Source organism: Anser anser (genome assembly GCF_964211835.1).
Source record: "Anser anser genome assembly, chromosome: Z".
NCBI classification, from domain to species: domain Eukaryota; kingdom Metazoa; phylum Chordata; class Aves; order Anseriformes; family Anatidae; genus Anser; species Anser anser.
In genome coordinates, this window is record NC_139723.1 from 77,518,597 (window position 1) to 77,542,964 (window position 24,368).

The 24,368-nt window shown below is 40.2% G+C and overlaps 1 protein-coding gene across 6 annotated transcripts in view; it reads right to left on the bottom strand.

The window, feature by feature from the left end:
• The window catches only part of UNC13B (unc-13 homolog B), a 219,894-nt gene that overhangs the window by 77,932 nt on the left and 117,594 nt on the right, over window positions 1-24,368 (bottom strand). For 5 of the 6 annotated variants that reach the window (XM_083818327.1, XM_083818325.1, XM_083818328.1 and 2 more), the window contains 4 exons: window positions 14,092-14,138; window positions 9,993-10,071; window positions 8,271-8,345; window positions 7,553-7,772 (listed from right to left, as the gene is read on the bottom strand). In XM_083818327.1, the coding sequence (XP_083674453.1) occupies window positions 7,553-7,772; window positions 8,271-8,345; window positions 9,993-10,071; window positions 14,092-14,138 (421 nt within the window). Of the gene's footprint in view, window positions 1-7,552; window positions 7,773-8,270; window positions 8,346-9,992; window positions 10,072-14,091; window positions 14,139-20,504; window positions 20,528-24,368 lie in introns of all 6 variants that reach the window. The other variant, XM_083818330.1, reaches the window with a different exon arrangement.

Here is a 24,368-nt window from a genome sequence, read left to right on the forward strand (position 1 = left end):
TAAATCAGATACGGTTAAACCAAGACAAAAGTCCTGTGAACACATTCAGACATTATTTCAGTTTAGTTTAATATGCTTTTGCATGCTTGTTTTTTCTCAGATACCTTATATTAAGCCTTGTCCTAGAAAAATGACCTTCACCAGCTGTTCACCAAATACTGAATGAATTACCTTAAAAATGTGTTAAAGCAGGAGCAAGTCTGTGTAAAGGCAGCCATCAGTCACAAAGACACCCAAAAATTGTTTTCCTCTAGAATAAGTGCACAAATATGATATTTGGAGCACCTTAACACAAGTCTTTACTATTTTGCACACAAAGAGAGTTTCAGCAGTTAGTGACCAAACAGGGACAAACTTCTGTGAATGCACCCTCATAAAGGACCCCCAGCAGTACATCATAACAGGGAACCTCATTAGCAGGCTCAACAGCGTGCCCAGTGACTAACATTGCCTAAAGACATCTATTTCTAGGACCTTCAATCTAATACTTTTCACCGTTACTAAATTCACTTCAATAAAGAAACAAAACTCAATTATAACTTCCACCATCCAAACTGAAAAGAATAAAAACACAGTTTGGAACAGACTGTGACCACTGAAGTTTCAGAATTTCATTAAGAACACTGCATACGAAGGTAAGCTATTAAAGACCTGGGTATAAAGCAAGCCATAACTTTGCATTACCTGATAATTATTTTTTTTATTCTATTTGCTAGAGGCTTGATGTTCAGTATTCCATTTAGTACAATAAAATTTATCTGAGAAAAGGCCCCAGAGTTTCCTATTGTTGGCTTAAGATGAAATGAAATCAAAATACTGGAATTAATTATATAGTCCCTGCTGTCTTCACTCACCGTTGATGAAGAACTACCACTACCCAAAGTGATGCTTGTATCAGACAATCATCCAGCTGTAGACCCAACACTTATTAAAGGAATATGAAATTGAAATGATACCAGGGGCTATACTTTGAACTTCAGATAAGAAATGCTATTCAGCGTTAACAGAACTAGGTCTTTCAGGGATGGAGGTGGACTCTGTACAGTATACACAGAGCTACAGAAACTGTAAGAGGCCAAGTTGAAAAAGTAGCTTTTCCTATGAGGAATTCTGAAATCTGTAACAATACCAAGAAAGGGCAGGACAGGGTTTGTTTCTGACCCGACCTTACGGTAATGAAGAACCAAACTCAAACATTAAGGGCTAGTGTCATAAATGAGTGAGTACTCTTATTTCAGAAACATTTTCTAAAGAAATTATTAGCCAGGCAGCTTGCAAACATAAATGTTTCACTGCTGGTCACACAGATGGGACCAGAGGTAACACAATTTTGGAGCGTTGTGGTCTGCATCATTGCCTTAATGGCAAGCACTCCAGAAGCATCAAATAGGCTTTTGACAGCAAACATAGATAAATGGAATAATTGTTTATAATCTAAAAACATATTTCACATCTCCACTACCTCCAGAGACCTTGCATAGTGGAGCCATTCACCATGACTTGCTTCAGGTCTAGCAGTTGCCCGTGGCATCCTGAATTACAAGAGATGCAAGCCATGCCGCACAGACCTCTAGACATCCCTCTTTCATCACCTCTAAGGCTTGGCTCTGTTTCATGACTTTCAGAGGTAACTGCCCATCTCCATCCATGCTGCTCCCCCACTCTGCCCAGATGATTTATCAGGAAAAAAGGTTCCACTACTCCTTCACAGGAGAGATATTTGTCTCCCTGCAGGAGTTACACATGAACTGCAGTGCAAAAACCAGGATCAGACACTGTGTTTAACTACACAGACTACCAGAGTAAAGAACAGACAAACCCTCTGTCACAACAACATACCTGTTCTTAATTTTGACATCTGCTTGTTGGTACAAAACCACCATGGTTTCCACAATAACTATCAGAGGATTAATTACACAAAACATATGTCATATAAACCCAATGTATGTCACTGCACTGGAAGGTCACAGTTGCTTCTCCTGCAGCTGAACTTGGATCATATTCATTCAGCTGCAAAAAAAGTGCAGGCCAGTGGTGCAGCTTTTCAAGTAGTTCTGTAAATGGCAATAAAAAGGCAAGGGACTATACAAGTACTGTGTATAGACATGTATAGTACTGTATAAATGGTACTGGGCTTTCCTTATCTCTTCCTCCCTAGGAATGAATCACGAGTCAATTTATAACTGGAAACAGAAAGCAAGTACGACTATAATGGGAATGGTATTGATACAGCTATTAGTAAACTGCCAGTGCTGTTATCTCATGCTTTAAGAGGAAAAAGTCAAGAAAGCAACACTAGCAGGATAGAAGACAGCTGTTCAGTAGGCGGATAATGCTTAGAAATTATATATTCATGAAACTTAAAATAGATATTCGGGTTTCAAATAAAGGTATCCTTCTTCCTTCTGTGCAAATATTTTCCTGCACAGGATTCTGGAAGCAAACAAGCATTCATCACCATGGTGCCTAATCATCATTCAACGCCGAAGCCAAGATGATTATCACAAGAGTGACTTATTGGTCTCCCTAACAGTCCACTCACAGAGCCAGTCTCTGGAATGCAATCTGTTCAGAGTGCAATACAGAGCTTTCTCATCCAAAACCCAACAAACATGCCAGACTTCCAGTTCTGAGTAAAAAAGTGCTGAACAGTTCCAGCGGTGAACCAAAGCCCCAGGAGACAAAACAGTACCAAGCGGGGCATTCAGCACCGCAGTCCTCATAGCTCATGGAAGGTTCACCAGGTTTGTTGCTCCAGTACACCATAAACCAGCACTAATATAACTAATCATACAACACAGATCTCATGTTCAACAGAAGTTTGAAGCTTGAGATCTCAATTCCTCATTTTTCAGATCTCCAGAGAACCGGATTTTGATATCCCAGGGTAAGTTCTTTCCTTAGGTTTAACTGTAGTCTATTGAGGACTTAGATTAGCATCACTGCTGGGAAACAAGACATATACTTGCAGAAGCAGAATACTAAGGCTTTCCAAATGCTAGTCCAGAACTGTCCAACTCCCTTTTGTCAGTATCTCACTAGTGTAATGTCCTTCCCTTCCATCCTCTTCCTTATTCTGCCTACTTATCTGCATCCTACACATCCATCCTCAGCCATCATAAGGCTTCCTTTGATATCAACAATTCCCAACTGTCTGTATTTCAGTTAGTACTACACTGGTGCCCAGGGCAAGAGACAAAGCCCCCGTTTTTCAAAAGCTTTATATGCTATGAGGATAGATAAAAACCAACCAACCAAAGAAACCTCTCCATCCATTTCCAGCCAAGCAAGAAAGGAATTGTACCCAAACAGCGGAGACCTCCAGTAACTCCAAGAACAGGTGAAAGATAAAGAGAGAGCATCTTCCCTAGAGCAAGTATTTACGATCTTATAAAGAAAAGGTAAAGTTCTCGATCATCAGAATAGTATCCTGAAAGTACCTAGAATACAGAAACTTAGTATTTTAATGCTCTCAGAATAACAGCTTGGTGCCAACAGAGCCATTAACCAGATGGCTGCAGTACACATGCCACAGATAATTCTATCCTTACTGCATTTCAAACACTGCCAATCCATGGAACAGCCTTGTTGAACTGATCTGCAAGGCATGTCCCATCACACAATACTTGAAACAAAACAAAACAAAAATGCTGAACCCTAAGAGCTGGGAGGCTGAAAGTTGCAGCTTTTGCTTTTTTGTTCTTAAAGAAAATTCAGATAAAAGATTGATACCTTTCATCTCTGTTGGGTGTCATTCCTTGGATGCAATGTTTCCTGGAAATACATTCTAAACACATTCTCATTTGCCTCCCAGACAAAGGTATTGAGGCATTTCCATAGACATGATGAGCAAATTAGCTTCAATAGAGAAGCAGCACCCAATTTTACACAAGTGGATTTTGTTTCAAACTCCAACAAAGCACTGCTGAATTTGAGTATCTTATCACTACAGTCTCACACATTTGTTCACTGTATCAGATACTCAGTTTCTTAAAATAGAGACGGTAAGTAAAAAGCCCTTAGAAGAAGTAACCAAACTGAATTCTCATAGACTTGGGGAGAGAGAGCCATTTATTTCCCACAGAAAAGCACTGAAGCATAGCAGATGGATAAACATCACATCCTGATTCTAAGGTCCCAAAGCATCTACACCAAAATTCAAAATATAGACAACAGAATTTGTGAGCAGCCTGAAAATTCAATTTACTCCAATGCAACATTTTCAGGAAGACTTGCACAGACTTGAATGAAGATACATCCTGAGGCATTAAGACCCAATCAATAGAACTGTACTTGTTACCAGCCTGAAAACTCATTTTACTCTTCCAATGCAACGTTTCCTGGAAGCCTTTATTAGATGCTCAGGTGATGATACATTTTGAAAACATGGATTTTTTTTATTGAAAAAAAAAAAAAGAAAAAAAAATCCCCACCAGCAATAGTAAAACTTCTTTTAGGAAGAAACCCCTCAAGTTCACTATATGAGAAACTTCAGATTCAGACTTATTGGATCTCTACACTATTGCTTGGGCTCCAGAAGCACCCATTTCTCATTCCTCAAGCACAGTCTATGCTCTGTCAAGCATATAAAAAAAATAATTCATTTTTTTCCCATCTTCTTCTGGCCTTGTGGGTTCCAGTTAGAAGAATTTTAGCATGAACATGCCAAAAGAAAGAACACAGTTTCCTGAAAAAGCCTTATACTAGATTTCTAGTATCAATAACATTTGTTTTCCCAGCCCAGCAGCACATCCACATATTGGCTGTAGTATTATCTTAATTTCCCAGCACCGTCTTTCCTCTGTCTTCTCTGCTTTTTAATTATACAATTGACGTCTTCAATTTCCCTTCTGTCTCCACCCCAGACAATGATACCTATTACTCTCACATTGGTAGCTTCATAGCTCCAGCTCATGGTCTCTGCAACTCCCCTGTTCTGATGCTGGGCAGTTTTCAAATAACGGAGTCTGTGAAGTTTCGTGGGGCTGCATTCGTTTGGTTTGTTATTGTTTTTACCTTTCTATGTGTTCTTCACCTGTTTTGAGCCCAGCACACTCTCATTTTCTTCCCCTGTTTTTTTTTTGTTTGTTTGTTTTTTTTAACTCTCCATGCTGGAGTATCTTGTCTTTACAATTTGAAAGAAAATGTGAAAAGCAAACATCTGCAATCCAGTGAATAAAATAACAAGATATTATCTGATACTTCACTGTATCTGAAAAGCAGAGTTGGTTCCAGTTGCTACCTCTGTTCTACACAGAAGTGCAGTCTTTTGCCATCATCACATCCCACAGCCCATTGCACAAACTTATTTAACTCCAACCAGAGATTAGATAAGCTGCCCCCACTGTTATTTTTCAGAGGCTGTTCCACAGACTCCCTGTTCTCATCACTGAAGTTGTCTTGGAGCTTCCACCTTTAATTTTCTTGAAGCGAATTTATTCCATGTTTAATTTTGTAAATGGTAAGCTTAAACAGACCATTTTCCTCACTGCTGTACATCTCCCTCTTCCCCACCATACTCCAGGTATAAAAAGGTTCAAAGAAGGATTAGACAAATTTACAAAGCCCTCACTGTCTGCTATTAAACATAGCATCACAGCAGCTCTTCACTGCATGTCTTACACCTCTGCCTTGTGCTCCATCACATCCCTTTAGAAAGATGATATCGGGACAGTCCCAGTTTGGCTATTCTTAGGTTCCTGAAACAGCATCATTCCTGTCCTCGTGTTCCACACTGCCAAGCCTCGCTTTTGAAAGATGAACAAGCAAACTCATATCTCACACAATTTCTCCATTACAATTGACCTCTGCCCAGTACCCATCCCAGTCTGAAGTCCTCCTTCTTGCACATGTATTGCCACAGCTGCCCTCTGCAGGAATACTTTTTTCCTCTTTGTCATTAGTTAAACTTAGTTTTCCTTCTATTGTTTTTGACTTCATTGCTTCTCCTCCATACAGCTTTGTGCCTGTTTCATCACTGCTGCTCATGCAAAACTAATTTTCCTCTGCTGTCAATAGCATTTTCCCATACTGAGATATCATGACTCCATCATGACACTGCAACATCTTGGGTGTGCATCTGAATTAAGCCCGGATACACATATCAACAGCTTTTCATCTCAAATACTGAAAATCACAAGTTAGCATATGGTTCTGGTGAGCTCTACAAACTTATCATAGATCATCAGTCCTAACTATGACTTATTTAAAACTCTGCACACATCAAAAATACAAGCAGCAACAATGTCTATGTAAGGTGTCACGATAAGCTTTAAGAAAAACGAGTGACCTATGATTCTTTAGTATCCCTTGCTGGATCATCCATTCTGGATTTTCCAAATAACTAGAGTCTGAGATAGGTACGGGATTTGACTCCCTATACTCCTATAATTGCTGACAGGGATTTTCAATAAGCTGTTTTTTACATCGCAAACTTCTGATTCTTTCTGACTTCAAGCTGGAACACCAAAAAAATCAAGAGTGAACAGAAGCAGCCCCACCTTCCTACTCAAGATTTAACACTTACACAGTGGAAACTTCTATTCCATTTAGGCTAAGATATTTTGCTCTCAAGCAGGAATATAAATTTGAGACCAAATCAAGAAACTGTTTTAGGAGCAAATAAAAATAATCTGACTAAACCAGATGCCTAAAATCATACTTTTTCTCTCTTTTTTAGAAAAAAAAAAAAAAAGAGAAAAATCAAATCCTTTTAAACTTCTCCATTGTATGTGCAAGGTCTCTTTTACTATGCAAATTATTAGCTCTTTGCTTTCTTTGAAGAGAGGGCTCAGGTTTTGAACGCTGCAGAAAAACAAAATAAACGTGCAGAAAAACAAAATAAACAGAACTACTAGTAGTAAGATGAGATACTGCCCATACGCTTAAATAATACCTTCCTATCTGACCCATCATCCGTACTCATTCAGATTCAGGTCTCTATAGCAACTCGACCACAGGGCTCTCCTATTCAAATGGCAACATGCCTTGACAATCCACACTTGGCATAGAGAATCCTGGCTAAGTCCATGGGCAGTATCCGTTAAGCAGGAACCCACTGCTTAAAATCCAGTAACACAGACTGAACATTTAAATAAAACTTGACTAGGATACCAGGGCGCGATGGACAGAACAAAAGTCAGAATATCCAGCTTAGTAGCCTATTCACCAGACCTCCTGCCTCTCTTCTGTGCAGGAAATGCTAGCAAACACACCACCTGAGCTGACACAGAGAGAGATTAAACACATTACACAGGATAAAACAAAAAAATATATATATGTGAAAGAGTCAATAACTAAGCCTTCCTTTAAAGCACACAAAGTACAACATTGCAAAGAAGTTCTCCTGCATCACTGGAGCTGCATCCATAGAGTGATGGGCGCAGGTTTAGACTAATGGTACCTTTTCTGAAAAAACAGTCATTTTAACAAATACATCTTCACTAATCACTCAGGTATCACCTTTATATTTAGGAAAGCTCTTGTAACACTTCTTGAACAGCCACGCTCCGCTGTACCTCTTGGGACAGAAAGCAGCAAAACTGCTACTCACTCTGTAAGCAGTCAGCGTTGAGCAAGTCTTGGCACTTCTCATGGCATTTGACTCCACATTCAGCGCAGCGCATTCCCTGCCGTGCAATACCCCATAACAGCCCCTCACATTCATAGCAGTAGGTAGGAGTTGTGGCTGTCCACACCTCAAAGTTGTGTGGGGTTGTACAAGAGATAGGGTAAATTAAGGCTTGCAAGGTCTTCTTATAGACATGAGATTTCTGAAATACAAGAACACACATAAACCAACATCCAGGAAGGTGACTGAACCTGTTTTTGCTAGTTAACACATGGCTTTTAGGGAAAAGGCATGAACAGTGCAGTTTATCTACACATTTGAAGCAGCCAAATTTATCCAAATTCTACTAGTGACAGTAGAGAACATACTTTCAAAAATGTTTTTCCAGACATTTAAAAGAAAGTGGAAGAGATGGAAGAAATTAAAGTTTGTGGATGAGGAATACTTTACATAAAGCAAGTTTTGCACACTGTCTCCCATAGTAGATAACACAGAAGGAAGTAAGTTTGTATTTTTTAGGTTCATACCTAACATATAAAATGTTACTTTTTACATGTTTAGTTTCTGTAAACAAATGATACAAGCAGCTTTGCATCTATATTTCTAGACATCTGTGAAGCTGGCTCTGCATTCCAGAGAGCCAAACTCCCCTAATTTGCTTACTGAAAGTTAACATGAGCCAAGCAACCCTCCCACTTACCAGCTCTTCATCTTTGAGAGATGTTCTAGTGGCCATTGCTGAGGTAATTCCAGCTTTCCGGGACTGAACCAGTGACTAAAAGGAAGAAAATTTGTTATTCACTACCAACGTTCAGAAATGCACTGGTACTACATCCCCAAAGATGTGAGCAAAGGCACTCTGTCATGCCAGATACCAAGCCTACTACACTGAAGTTACTTTCTTAAATGATAGCTCACATCTCAAAAGAGTTGAATGCATACTCTGGGAGGTCTCCAACTAGTTTTCATCTGCCCACAGGCAGTCTCAAATTTTTATTTGTTTCTCTGGTAATAATGATAACTGGGTTCACTTCTGTGTTCTGGTAGCAATGGTAACACTGGTATTGCCTAAGATAATTACGTGGGACTCAATCTTCTATATTTAACTTTATTCATAAACAAAAGGAGATTATTTTGTCAGTTTAAAAACATACACAACACTCCCAAATGCAACAGTGAAAGGATACAAACAGGACAAAGGGTGGGTTGGGAGCAGGTTTGAATGTGCTGGTAAGTCACATTCATTGGCCATCACTGAATGCAATGAACAGCATATTTCCCTGAAAACTGACCCTTTCACATCACACCCACGCCGTTCTGCACCATTGCGCAGCACAGGACCTGCCTTTGCATCACCTAACACTGCTATACAAAGATGAAGGCTGAGAAAGAAATTAAAGCCAGCAATATCTATTTTGAAATCATCAAATCCCATCAGAGACTCAGTTATGCTGATTTATGCTATTTGAAGACAGACCAAAACGTTCATTCCATCAGTGATGTACCAGGACAGAGTGTTGAATATGCATGCACTGCAATACTGCAGGTTCAAAATAAAAAGCATAAGAGCAGAGGGAAAATAAGGTATAACAATTTTTGGTTTTGGTAAAGGCTTGTTAGATTGTCTTTAGCACCACTTACCATGGCCTGTGGAGAGAGAGAATGAAAGCATACAAAGGAAGCAACACAAGTTAATGCCATCATTGCACAGGTTTAGAAGACACAAGCAGATAAGACACATTAGGCCTCCCATGCATAAGCTGGCAGAGAGAATTGTATGCATCTTTTCACAGGAATTGCAGGATACAGAAACTTTGGTCTTTCAGATGTTACAGCATCTCTCCCAACTATGAGTGTGCTACGTGTACTGATCACACAGACAACAGAAAACCATTTGTCCCAGAGAAGACTTATTTCACCATATCACACAACCATAAGAAACTTGTCTTCGTTACTTTCTTGGTTCTTTTGCTTCCCCAGCACAGGAGCCCACTGGCAATATTTCAAATTACTTTAAAAAAATCCAAGCACATATGTTCGTTTATCTATCCTCTCAAATTCCAACCTTCTGTAAAGTTGCCAAATCTCACATGGACATCATAACTTTCCACAAAGTATGTGATTTTTAGGAAAATATTTAAAAATAATGCAGGCCCAAAAATAATCAAATATTCTGTGTAGAAAAAGAAGGAAGATGAACATGAAAAATATCTTAATTCTGCCAAATGAATGCAACACTGTATGAAACCATACCTTGTTCTCAGTGATTTTTCCAAGCACAGCTCCTTAAACCTTTTTTGTAAGAATTAATTTAACTAAGTAGGAAACTTACAACTCTTTGAAGTGACAATGAACATTATCATATGTCAAAAAATAAAGCCACTTGCACCAGTGACTGTGTAGCAGAAGAAAAATCTCTTACCAGATCACTGACAAGTGGAATTGGCTTTTTTTTGCGGAGATCAGGCATGCTATCAATACCATAGAGACCACCTGCTGGCCTGGAAAATCAAGAGGAAAAAGGATTAAAAAATCTCACCAGCAATGACAGAAAGTAAACAGGAACAGAAAGCCTCCTTAGAACACCATTCTCTTTGCTGTTATCACATTCAGTAAGAACACGAAGAATCAGTACACTGCAAACGCAACTTAATGATAAACCAAACTTGTTTAACCACTTTAAAAAAAAGGCATTTTCCCCATCTCAAGGCTGAGCATCTGAGCTACCTCAGAGCAGACTGTGCACATGCCTGCAGAGCATCCAGTCACTGCCACTGGCAAGTGAAGGTGGGCTTATCCCCACAGCTTCCTTGTGGCATGGATTTGGCAAAAATCCTCACCTAAGAGTAGAACCAGAGATCTGCAGCAGTTTCCGTAAAGGTAAGAGGGTAGGCACTGGTAACCTGGATATTTTGCTGATTTGGTATACATATACATATATATATATGTATAATGCATATATATAATATATATATACATATATATACATATATATAATATGTATATATATATGGACAGACAAAATGATTTAAGACACTACAGCTACTAGAATAGGTAGCATGGGACAAACCACTCTTACTAATATTCTACATATAAAAGATGCACATGGAGCTACACTTTTAAATGATCTAGAGAACCAAATTCACACATGCCATGGAAATTGGTAGGCTGGTAAGCGACTACAGGCAGCCTGCTTTCCTTGGCAAGCAGGGCCTACTCAAATTTACACTTAATATAGCCAAAAGTCAAAAAAAAAAAATGAGTAACTCTAGGAAAAAAACAAATCATGACCAACCACCTGCACTACAGCAGACCACGCTAGGATGGAGAAAGATGTCACTGCACAACCTAGCACAAGGCTGTGTCAAAAAAGGGCAGGTGTCTATTATATATATAAACATGCCATAGTGCTGCAATGGTAAAATTGACTTTTTTGACTGGGCATAGGAGGGTGACACATCCAATCCGTGCCTGAATTGACAGATGCTGCTGGCTGAACAAGTCTGGTGGGAAGGTGAGCAGCCAAGTGTGACCACATGAACTACCCTTGCCTCCACATGCAGCATTAGGCATATTTGCATTACAGAGCTGTGCACAGTTCTTTGTGCTCCTACATAATGAACAAACCCCATTCACAGTCTGCTACACTGCTCTGCCAGCAAAAAGTGAGCACTAGATCCTGCAGCTGGGAACAGGAGACCAACTCAGGCATGAAAAAGTTGCAGGTTTACAGCAGTTCAGTTAGTTTAAACTGCTGGAGTCTCTGGCAAAGAATAAGTGTTCTCTAGTACAGGAAATCCTTACAGCAAGGCTACGTGGTATTTCTACTAAAGGCTATCCTCATTTCCAACACAGCTCCAGAAAATATTTTTGCCCGAGTTACACTGCAATAATCCCTTCTTGCTTGTAACAGAAAGATCTGGCCCAAATCAGCAAATAATAAATATAAGCATAAGAACTCAGCACAGTCTTGCTGGGATCAAACAGGATTTTTTTCTGCTGTCCTAAAGCTACAAAATGCTGCCTGATATTAGCAATACTATTTTGGAGTAAAATAGGTTTCACAGAATACTATTTAGATGATGTCAAGAATTCCAGTATTATTTAAATCACAATAGAGTTTAATTTATTGCTAAGTTTTGGGTCAAAAATTTGGGTCAAATCATTATGAAAGCATATGCAAAATATAAAGGGAGCATCTATAAGAAGAAAAGATTCAATAAAATAGTCACAAGTAAAAATCTAGAGTCAATGCCCCTGTTAAAGTTAACAGCACAGCTGGGAAATAACACTTCTTTTCTACAGAATTTTCAAAGTGTTTTTTTTTTTTTTCTCTAATTCATCTGAAAGGAAACTGTGACACTGATGTTTCCAAGGGAAAAAAAAAACAACACAACATACTAGAATTGTACGTTTTATAATTCAAGACAAGCCTAAACAAGATATTGTACTTGAGAAACATGTCTAGTTACAGCCTGGTTTCTTGCAAAATATTTATGTTAGACTAAGGTTTTTGCACCTGTAAAATAAGAGAACTGCTTCTAAGCCAGACTGACAGAGAATAGCAATATTTGAAAGGTGCTTGCATTTTCCTCTAAGAGAGGCGTCTTAATACTTACATAGCTATATACTCAGATAACCTGCTATTAGCTTATTAATAATAAAAGTGATTCTTAATTTTCAAAATTATTTAGCCTGTGCTTTCAGCTACCTCAATCTCTATTCTAGCACAATCTCTGCTTTGCTTTACACAGAGTTTGTACAGACAGAAGTACTAACGCTGCTTCAAATATGTACACCATGACTTCATATACAATAGGGTAACTCTCCTCTGCAATGCCTGCAATATTTATAGCATTATTATGGAGTGCTATATTGGGAAGTGAATAGCATCTCTGTGTGAGAATATGATTTGCACTAATAAATAAAATACACAGATATGAGATATTACACCCAGAAACTGATCCGTAATAACAATTTTTTTTTTTTCTATGCTAGCTTTCCAAAACCTGTGGTTACGGACAGGAAGATACTGTGGCATTATGCTAAAAGTGCAAATAGCTTGAAGCTATTCAATTCGTGTTTTAATATGACATTTATCACAAAGAATCTTACATTAAATCTTGAAAGTTTAAGGAAGCAAAGATCGTTTGTGATGACAGAAGATGATTAGTGCCCTCAAAGGACACCACTTCTCTAATCTTCACATGAAAGAACTCCAAACCTAAGTGCTTTAATATATGTTGTGGCTAATTAAGCCACAATGTGGCTAATAGTGGAATTAAAGGTTCACAATCCACCACCACTTTTTCTGGAAATCTCTTGCATCCAGGGATATAGTAAATAAGTCAAACTTTCATCAAAACTGCATTACTTAATTTGTTTTATCTCCCATATAAGAGGAAGAACTTACAGACTAGAGCAAACATGGCCTTGAATGGACAAAATAAATTTTAACTATTTCAGGACTGCAGTTGTATTCATCTTTCAGGCTAGGAAATCATTTCGTGAGTCTGCACCAGTAAACTCAGTGCATCGACTCCTTGTTAAAGCAGGAGAAGGTGCTCTTTATAGTTCGAATAAATCACTGTCTTCTGCTCCTGCTAATTGCCACTTTTCCAGAAAAGTCTTGGACTCCTTAAGAAAGCACGGGGTTGCTAGGCAGCTCCAGGCATCTGCAGGTGTGGAGGAAGCTTTGTGGGAATACCAACATTACAGAACAATGACTCCCAAAGCAGAAAATCGTATAATGAAGCCTCTGATTTAACTTTGCATTTTATTAGGAAAGCTTACTTCAGTACTATGAGAATTAACTTGTACGTGCAGCAAGCCAACCTCTTGCTGAGATACCAGGACAAATCTGCTGCTACATCAGCTCCTAATGAGTGCACCACTACCAAACCGTATCGCTCTAATCACGAATGAGGCACATAACCTAGCAGCTTGGAAAATGCGTCGTTTCTTTTTTTCCATAGAGGATTCTAGGGAAGCTACCATGCTGGCACCTATTATGCTGAGTAGCATGCTGAAATTACACACAATCAGAACTTGTCTGCTTCATTTGCTGAAACTAGTGTGTTACGGAAAGAACAGTCTGTCATTCTCACCTGCGTAAAAGAGGTATGATGACCACTGTTTGAGTGAAAAACTGCAATGATTTCCAGAGCTACTCCAGGTTTGCCTTCTACATTAACCACAGGCATCATTACAAAGACAGAAGGCTTCCCCAAAGCTACCTTTATTTCTAAGAGGTATTATATTAGAGATTATACATTGCAACTAAACCCTTGTCCTTAACCACAGATCTCCAGAAGAGCTGCACAGCCCACCTCTAGCTGTTTAAAAGGAGACCATAAAATGTAGCAGCAGCCTGGCTCTAAGCGAGGCATGGCTACCTGATTATTCCCCAAACCAGACACTAAGAGCATCAGTAGTGCCACTTCTACTTAAGTTGAACTGGAGACCTCAAACTATATTCTAACTATAAACACAGCAAAATGAGGTCTCAGGATAGTACTTACCCTCCTTTGAGCCAGGGTGGTTTTGATGGATCAGCCTCATCTTGACCCTTAAATGGGGGAAGGCAAAAGAAGAATATGAAATTAGCTTCTGAAAACACCAGAAAAAAATATTTAGCTTATATGCTGAGTAAAGGATAACAGACCACACTGCATGCAGGCAAATGCATACAGACAGTCACTCAAGCACCTCCAAAGGCCAACATATGAGGACAGGTCTTATGGACACACAGGCTATGTGATGTCACTGAACACCTAGAACCGGGACCAGAAGAGCCTGTTCAGTGCACCTCCTCTTTCAAAAGGAAGTCTTAAAGATCACTCTATGACCTCTTCCTTCTTGTTTTTTGTTTTTTGTTTTTTTTCAGCCCAACAAAAGCATGAGGTATGGTAGCACTCCTGTTACTACAGGTCACCACTGACATGAACATGGTCACTACGAGGACACTATAAATTAAAAGCACCTGTGTGAAATGCACAAATGATTGATCACCATGGTACTTTGTACAAGCACTTATGAACTTTGTTCACTCTCAAATGTAAAGACTCTCCAGCCCCCAAAGCTGGACAGTCCCAGTGCAGCTCCATCCATTCAAATGCAACTATTTAACTTCCGAGAGGTAAGGGCCATCACTTGCAAGAAGGATGGAAGCCACCACAGGCAGCAATATGAGGATTCGTTTTCATGAATTCAAACCATGTTCTGATGTTCTCATAGGAGTGTATTTATGGAGAGATTTTGTTTCTTTGAAAATCTTCAGTAGATCAATTAGAGATGAGGAGTGTTCCAACATTTACAACCGGAGGAAAGAGAGTTTACTGCATAAGGGGAAAATGGTCTATCTGTAACTGGAAGCATCTTTGTTCCAGTTTACAGCTCATATATTCTCCTGCACACCTTGACAGAAAAGCTGGTTTCCAGCAGTAAAATATGATTAAGGAAGACACATGGCTAATATCTAATATTCCAACCTCAGATAATCACATCTGCCAAGAGGCTGTAACTTGCACACAGTGGAAAACTAAGTAGTTCCAGCCATGGGACATACAACCCGAGAATCATCACAATGTAAAGGAATATCAGGAATTAAGCTCAATTTATATGCAGGATAAGAGCAGACAGCCCCAAAATGTTTATTTTTTTGGTCCTGTGCTTTGGATGAGCTGTGCAACCTCAGGTTGTTCACATGTGTCAGACAAGGTCTCCCAAGAAAAGCAGAAAAAAACAAGAACAAGTTTCTGTTTGAGGTCTCAAAATCAAAAGCCCAAACTTCCTATTCATTATTTCTAGAACTCCATAGCCAGACAGATCTGAAAACTACATTATTTTTATTTATTTTAAATAGGTGTGAGAAACATGACCTATCCATAACTGAATGTGCTCCCCAGGTTTTCTATGGGACCTCAAAGGCCTGCAGACCAGGTAGCTGCAGCCTGGACCCACGGTCCAGCACTTGTGCACGTTTGCTGTGTACCCAGAGCAGCACGCCAGGTTCCAAGCTCTTTTACCTAGATGATCGATGTACACACACCTTCATTCCAAGCTGCACTCCCCAAACCCCTCAGCCTGAAACCTGAATTTCCTCCAGAGGGACTTGGCTCAACTGCAGGTCAACAGAGCAGATTTTGTGAAGCAAATGCAACCAGATCCTTCAGAGCACAGAAGGGAGGACATCCCTAACTTTGCCTTTGAACACTTGGAAGAGCTGCAACAAGAAAGCGATCATCAAATGGAGCGACGCTTTACACTGGCCTGAGCTCGACAGATCACAAATAGCAAGGGCAATACTGCAGCTCTGAGCTCACTAGATTATCAAGAACTATTTTCGAGGAAAAAAGATTGAGCTCTGTTATTTGAGCAATAACCATCTCCTAAGGCAACTGAGAGTCAACAGAGAATGGTAGAGAACACTGATGTGGGGAAGGTGCGATTGGGAAATGAACTTCCATCACTCAGATTTTGACAAATGCAAAGTTAAAATGCTGGGAGTCCAGATAAACTGCACTTCTGCTCATTTATCTTCATTACTTTTGCCAGGCATTTCAGACATGTAAATAAAAAGGAAACAAGAGAAGAGGAAGAACTTCTGTAGTGACGAGATTAAAAATCATCAAGGTAAAACAGCAAAAAAAACAACAGAAAGAGCTTTCCGTAAGTGACAATATTGATGTGGGGCCAAAGCAGGTGATGGCTGTGTGGAAACAGGAGTTATGACCAGACGAACAAAAGTAAAAGAGGTTAATTTGCTCCAGGCAGCCTTCTCCCTGGGGAAACGCTGAGGGAACCAGTGCCTGACATCCATCAAACAAGGGCTGATGCCTTAAGACTGGGGAATAGCCGATGCAGTACCCACAGCTAAGGCACTGGGAGAGGAGGAAGGAAATGTGATCCAGCCTGGCACAGGCCCTTTATTGGCTTCAACAGCTTGAAATACTTCATAGCAAACACAAAGGAAAGAATTAACATGGAGGTAAGGAAAATAGGAAATAAGGAAAATAGAAAAAAAAATTACCATATATGGAACACGAGTTTTTGAACGCATCAATTTGGGTTTGACAAAGCAACCGTTTTCCTTTAGAGCATAATAAGACTTATCAACTGAATTTTCATTTCAACAAAAAAAGCTTTGATGAAATGCCATGTGACATTAATCAGGCTGGATAAGCTAAGAAGGAGTAGGGGAGCTTTATGGCAGGTAAACAAATTACTAGCTGAGCCATGGACAACGCAATAAGGAAGCTAGTGGGAGTAAGGACCTGCTGATAAAATCTGCTGATGACAAATATGGGAGAATCATCAATACAGAACAGAACTCAGACCTTGATGGAAAAAACTGATGACACTGAAGATTGCAACAACAGATTAAATATAGTAGAAATAGAAAGGTCAGAACACCAAAACCTGACGTGAGTTCTGCTGCACACAAGGGGTTCCTCGGTGGAAGAACAGCAGGTGAAAGCAGATGAGTTCTAGTCATCGCACTGTGGCCATGAGCCACTATGATACAGTCATGTAAGGAGAGAATATCATCTATAGAGGATATCCGCTGAAGCATCTTCATAGAAATAAAAGCATAAGTAACACTGTACAGTGCTGGCAAGACTCCTTCATAAAGGCATGTACAATCTTATTCTACGTCAAAGTAAAAAGAATTTACACAAAAATGGCAAAACCAGTGTGAGGATACAAAGACAATACTGTAAGAAGAGAATGAGACAAACCACTTACAAAATCAACCTTTTTCTGTGTTTATTCAGTGGAGGAGAGAACATACAGCATAGAAAAAATTAGGCTAAATAAAAATGGGGGATGAAAATTAGGTGTCTAACCATGACAGTCATGCAGTAACCTTTCAAAAGGAAACACAGACACCAAATCTAACCAGTTTCGAAGAAGGAAGACGGGCAGTTTGTATAGGAGATAATGACGATATGACACATTGCCAAAGGGCTACCGGGCACCAAGAAGCCCTCTGTAGTCCCTTGTGGCACTGATGCATACAGTTACAGAACCAGAGGCCATGTTACCTACAAGTGTTGCCAGAGATTAACAGGGCACTTCCAGGAGTGCCAGTTAAACAAATCAATCCATAGTTTACATCCCTGTTATATGCAGGAACACTGTAGACATTCCTCTTTGCTTGAAGGCAAATGGCAATGGCAATGTTTTAGGTGGAATTGCTGTAGCTGGGGAGTTTCCCACATCTGAAGACAGCAGTTGCTGCAGGACACAGGAGGGCTCCAGGAGCTGCTCTGGGTCTTGTCACCAGCCACAGATCTGCCCAAGTCTAGCCCAAGACAACAGCCAGGCTCACTTTGAGCCTGGGCAAGCAGAGAAAATGTTGGGAAAGATGCAAAGAACATTTGGATGCAAAGAAGATCTGGAACATCTATGAGTTTGTTGATTTGCTTTTTTAACACTGTTCTTCCCAAAACAAATGGAATGGCAATGTTGACACATTTAACACCTAGACATGCACATGCTACAGAGAAAGTAATTTTATGTCTGGCTTCTACTTCACTTCTTTCTCTGAACTGTTGTGTCACTGGATCTCTCTTTGTAAGCAGCCAGACCAGTCTGAATCAGGATTTTTTTTTCCCCTGATCTCCAGTAAGCACTAAAGAGATGGAGCAGCAAACATAAACAAAACTGACCATCACCTCTCTATTCAGTTTTTGTATTTCTGATGTTGATGGATGACAGTTTGACACCCACTTCCAACAAATGTCTTCGGCCAGGGAAGTGCCTGTCACCCCTAGTAATGCAGCACGTTAACTCGCAGGAAAGGATGCTGAAAAGTTGTCTCCAAGTAATTACAGTTCCTTACCAACCAAGAGCTGCTTAGCCAAATCATGTCAGTGACAGCAGCATAAATTGAAATGGATTAAAAAGAGCATCTAAGGCACAGTATTCAGTCATAGGGAAGACAATGTTTACTGAAGCCTAAGAAGGCATCTAGTAGGAGTTTTGCTTATTCAGGAAAAGCAGCAGCCAAGATTACAAGTAATTTGAGAAGTTATTTAAAGCTCCAATTTGCAAATTTTGCAATTTATCTCATACACAGGAAGATGTTTCAATTGAGAGAATAAACAAATATTTATGTAGAAAAGAAAGTCCATAAAACAGAGGCGCAGCCAAAAAATAATCACCAAGTCTTTCTTTTGGAAGAACATCCCCAGATCTGTTAGCCAACTTCAGGACCGCATAAAAGTCTAAACACCTAACTTTCCATCACATTTAAGTATTGTGTCTAGCATGTTGTCCTCTTCCAGAAAAAGAGATGGAAAGCATGGAAATCTGCATTATTTCAACAGATAAGGAAAACAAATCAGTGACTTTTTATTTGTTTTGAAAATCACTGTAACTTGTTTTCAAATACCATGCTTGGTTATTAAACCTCTGATACCTAAATTAGCTATAGATGAATCTGAATCAGGCAAAAGCAACTGTTTCACCACCTAAATTAAACTTCTAGTCACGCCTAATTAGATCCTTTCTTCGAGGGTATTAGCAGAATCAGACTAAGCTAAATCATCCCAATTAAACTAGTTGGTCTTGTGGTTCAATATCTTCATTGATTCAAGCTTGATGCATTTTACATGGATCCAAAGCTGCAACAAGCAGAAGGATTATTTCAACAACAGTGCGTTCAGCAACAGCATCAATTTAAAAAACAACTGAAAAGCTACACAGGAAGCTCCTTCCACCTGATGAATCTTCCAGTACTAGTTTTCCACCTGACAGATGAGTTGCCTCAGGGGACTGCAGTGTTTCTGCACCAAAGCCAGAAGAGGACAGAATTTGTCACCAGTCCCAGATATGTCTGCACTTCCAATAAAGTGCTAATGGATGGACATTTGCCAGTAAGAATGATACAAACCTCTTGATACACAGACCAATAAAGCTTAGAAATGAGAAATCATCAAACTCAATGGATAGGATCTACATGGAAGCCAAAAAGCCACACAGTGTTCAGTCTGCTCCAGGAAGGTAATTTAGTCGGATCCATACAGCTAAGGGAGAGACAGACGCGCAGCGGGCACCTAATCCATGCAGCATAAGTTCAAGAAAATAAAAAAAGTAAACTCAGAATTTAACAGCCAGAACTTTCTCTACATGAGACACAGTCACAAACACAAATTAAGATGTTACACAGCAGCCAACAAAAAAATTATGTGGATCCTCTTAGAAGGAAAGAGTTATATGTTGCCCTCAGGCTGCCCACACAACTGAGCACCACAAGCAGTGAGGCAACAGGTCCAATACTGGAGAGGCAATTAATACCTACAGCTGATAATTAGCTAGTTAGCTAAGTATCTATTAGCTAGTTAGCTAATTATCTGATATTAGCTGATAATACAGCTAATACCTACCTTCCAGCACTGCCCTGCTCAAAGCAAAGTGCAGCCCGGAGCTAGAATGGCATGGCAGCTGCAGCAGACACCTCCCAGCACCCGTAGTCTCACTTAATCTCAGTATTACAGCACATAATGGTACTTTTGACTTTGATTACTGTAAGCATACAGAACAATTAGTGATGGAATGAAATAACGCAACTTAGGAATAATGCAAAACGAGGAAATGCTTGGTTTAGGCAAGATTCATAAAGAGGAAGACTGGAAAAGACAAAACAAACCATTTGTACTCTGCACATGGTGCCTCTGCACACTATGTGCACGCCACAGAGCATTGAAGAGCGGAGACCACCCAAAGCATTCATGTTTTCTCTTTGTACGAGGTACTACGCACTGAACAGACTCTTAACTCATACAGTGTTAACATTTCCTCTGACAACCATAACATGCTAAACTGAATCTCAGTGCCGCAGCTGGAGCAATTGGTTACATGAAGACAAGGCATGCACACACAGCAGTTTCAGAAAGAGATGCTGGTTAGAAGGGACAACATGTACAACCTGGAGCTCTCCTCTACCTCCTTCTGTGAAGAAAAAAGAGAGAAGAAGGAGAGGAACAAAAGTTAATAGACCGGATTTCTGCCATGAGCTCTGTAAAGTGATTTCAGAAAGTGGGGTAAACATTTGCTGCGAGTTGATAAAACATTTGTGCAGCACCAAGTTCTCCATGTGCTTCCTGGGACATACACCAGTTAATCTCTATGAATTAATCTCAAGTTAAACTCTGATCAAATTTCACCCATAACTGCACATGCATTAGAACATATGGTTTTGAAAGCTGATTTTTACAGAGGTTTTTTTTTTTTTATTTACTCAAGAATTTTAAGTAATCTTAATACAGCATTAGAGGAGGATTTATCACGCTTGAGAGAGAACCTGTATTTAATACAAAGAGGAACAGATTTGTTCCCCCTTTCCCCCCAGAGTACATCTACTATTTCCATTTGAAGCATCCCCCTTCCTTCCCTCCTCGCCCCCCGTACATTTTGCCCGTGACGAGGAAACTGGTAGCTCCCACGGAACACATTTTGCTTTTGCAAGTACCATAATGCAAGGAGATATTTTCTGGCTTTATAAATCTAGGCAATTCTCCTCTGAGAAAAAATCCAGAAGCCTCCTACACTAAATCTCATGTTTATGGATAGGCAATTTCAAGGCTAGTAAAGTTATATGGGAGTCATACTAAAACTTCCGGTAGAGACGTGGTATCTTGTAAGACTTCCAATCAGATAATTCTGTATTCGCACAGAAGAGTCATATTACTCATTTGCTAATGAAAGATGGAGCAGAAGGAATGTCTTCATGGCAACGGGGGCCACTCAGACGGGTTTAAAAGCTAAAATAAGTTTTCAAAGTTGCTCCCTGTACGGGTGTAATTACACACATGCAATCACTAAGACAGGAAAACAGAGAAGCTATTTTAACTCAATCACTAAGGAGAAGTCAAATTACATCAGCAAATGAAGTGGGGGATTGTAGCTAAAATAAAAGTCCTACTTTCCACCTTAAGACATGCCTGCATGGATCCTCAGCAGGAGCACCACCTCTCAGTGGTGCCCGGTGACAGAACAAGAGGCCATGGGCACAAACCGGAGCACAGGAGGTTTCCCTCTGAGCATCAGGAAGCACTTCTGTGCTGTGTGGGTAACAACGCACTGGCAGAGGTGGCCCAGAGAGGCTGTGGGGCCTCCCTCCTTGGAGATCTTCAAAAGCCACCTGGACTGGGCCTGGGCAACCTGCTCTGGGTGTCCCTGCTTGGGCAGGGGTTGGACCAGATGGACCGAGAGCTCCTGCTAACCTCAGCTATTCTGTGATTCTATGAAAGCCCCTGGACCACCCTGCTGGCCTCTTGTTTGTGAGCCAATGGAGGTGAAAACACAAGCAGCAGCACGCTGCTGTCTTCTGTGTAACAGCCACGTTTTGCCAGTCAGCTCCACGCAAACCTGCAGGCCTGGAGAAGCTGAGGAAACTTGGGGTCCATCCCAGACTCAGCCAGGAACGTGCGTTTTTGGACACAGACATCTCTGAGTGTTCCCCTCTAAAATAACTTTCTACACCATCCTCTTGCCTGTGTCTTTCTATTAAGCAAAACCTTCTCAGCTAGGCAGCCTCTCTTCAACAATCCCAAGGCCATCCTCTCCTGACTTGGTCCCTTTGGTTGTCTCCATGTATCCCAGGCAGATCCAGGCTTCCCTCATCCTTGGGTTTCATCTCCTTTTGAACCAGATTCCTTCCCGGTACCTCCTGAGCCTGTGAAGTCTCTGAGTGCAGAGGATGGAGAAGACCTGGACTCACTGCCACTCTCAGGTCTGCCATGGCTCCGTCGTGCTGAGCAGGGAAAACCCAATTTTAGTCCCTGGCTGGAAAACACTGGGGACAGATGGAGTGCAACAGCTTAACTGCAGCAAGTTACCAGCAAGCATACGCAAACTACGCATTTTTCAAAGGCTTATTCACTTCATTTATTTGGGGATGGTCTTCCACAAATAAACCCTTGACAAAGATCTACCACTGCCAAATTTTAAGGTCAGAGGGCACTAGAGCTTCTTAAATACAGTCAAGCTAATTTTGATACAAGCAGAGCAATGAAACTTGCATTAGACTCGTTTTGGGAAATACTGGATTAGCATGGCTTAAATTCCCTATATATCTTTGACTTCTGAGCCCCTTCGGTTTAAAGCTAATAGGAATGGTTTCATGCTAAATAACATTTGGCAAAGCTCAGAGCCTCTTCAGGCAAAGATTGAAAATCTTCCAATAACACTCCCTTACAGGAGGTGTGCTCACAGCATCATCAACAGTGACTAACCTGGTTAACCCCCAATAATAGAATTCTTTCACCATTCCACTTCTGAACATTTAATTTACATCTACAAAAAATCTGTCATTTCAGGATGGTGGGTTTTGTTGTTGATGTGTTTTGTTTTTTTTTTAAGAACACAGATAATCAAACCATCTTTACCTAATTTGTTTTTTTTCCCCTTCCAATTTAAAACTTTAAAAGCTTGCTCATATTTTCAGGGGATATTTTAGTTTCTTTTTTGAGTTCAAATTAAATACAACTATTTACATACATCTGCTAACTTCTAAATTGTTCTGGTAATTTGCATCTGTGTACAACTATAAATAATTTAAACCTTTATGCCAGTGCATCATCTCTGATTCACCAAAACACACAGACTTACTAACACCTTCAAAGTTATCATCTATTCCTTTGCCACAGCCTGCTGCCAAGCACATTTAATAAAATACCCTGAACTTGAACTTTCAATCAGGCATAAATAAGACAGTGGTTCAGGCTCAGAACCAAAAAGCCCGCAGGCAGAATTTTTTCAGAGTTTTCAGTGGACCTGACCCCAGGACTTAAAAGCACATTAAGAACAAATTAATATCTTTAAAGTAGGACATATGCAGGCATCTGCAGCTGGGAAAAACTATACTTCCACCACCCTTTTGTTGCACTCACAGTTTGATGCTTTTTCCAAAGGAAGAAAACAAGAGCTTGGCCCAAACTTATTTTAGGTTGGGCACAACTCAAACAAAATTGTTGCTTTACTTTCTTAGAAAATGTATGCCAAAACAACCCTATTTCAAACTGAATGATTGTATGATTAATTTTGTCCTGCTCTACAGCCCTTGGCAAGGCTGCCATCCCCTCCTCTTGTTCTAGCTACTGCCAAGAGGTTACTTACCCACTGCCTTTCTCTGCCTGCTTGCTCCATCCTCTGTTAGCACTGCTGTTTTGGTGATGTCCCTGTACCTTCTGCTCCAGACAGGGCTGCTCTTCCTTCCCAGCTTCCCTGCCTTGCCCCGATGGTCTGGCTGCTTTGCTACCTAACCTCTCTTCCATTTTTTTTTTCCCCCAAGCTCTCCCTCTTTTTTCATCCCTCAGTCATTTTTTTCCAATACCTTTGACTCTTTTGGACTCCCCCAGTCTCTCAAAGCACATTTCCTACACCATGATTTCATCCTATACTTATTGGTGTAACCTCAGTTGTCACATCAATCATATAGATATGCCTTTACATGAGAATCACACAAACATCAGCTCTTCACATAGGAAAACTGAACAAGGAAGGCTCAGGATGCCAATCCACACCGGAACCATATTTAAGACACCCAAGTCCAGCTGTAATCATTATCTTCCTCACTGTTTTGGCTACTTCTTGCCCTGTGAACATGCCTGTACTGCTCAAAATCCACTGACACAAGCAGCCTCCTCTCACAGTTGGTGAAGCCTCAGAAATAAGGTATTTCGATATTTTGTTGCTCTGTGGCAAAAGCCACTGCCTCCTCCCTAGGTCCTAAAATTAGGGCAGGACATGACTAAGATTTCTGAACGAAAAAATAAGTCAGTTTGATCTT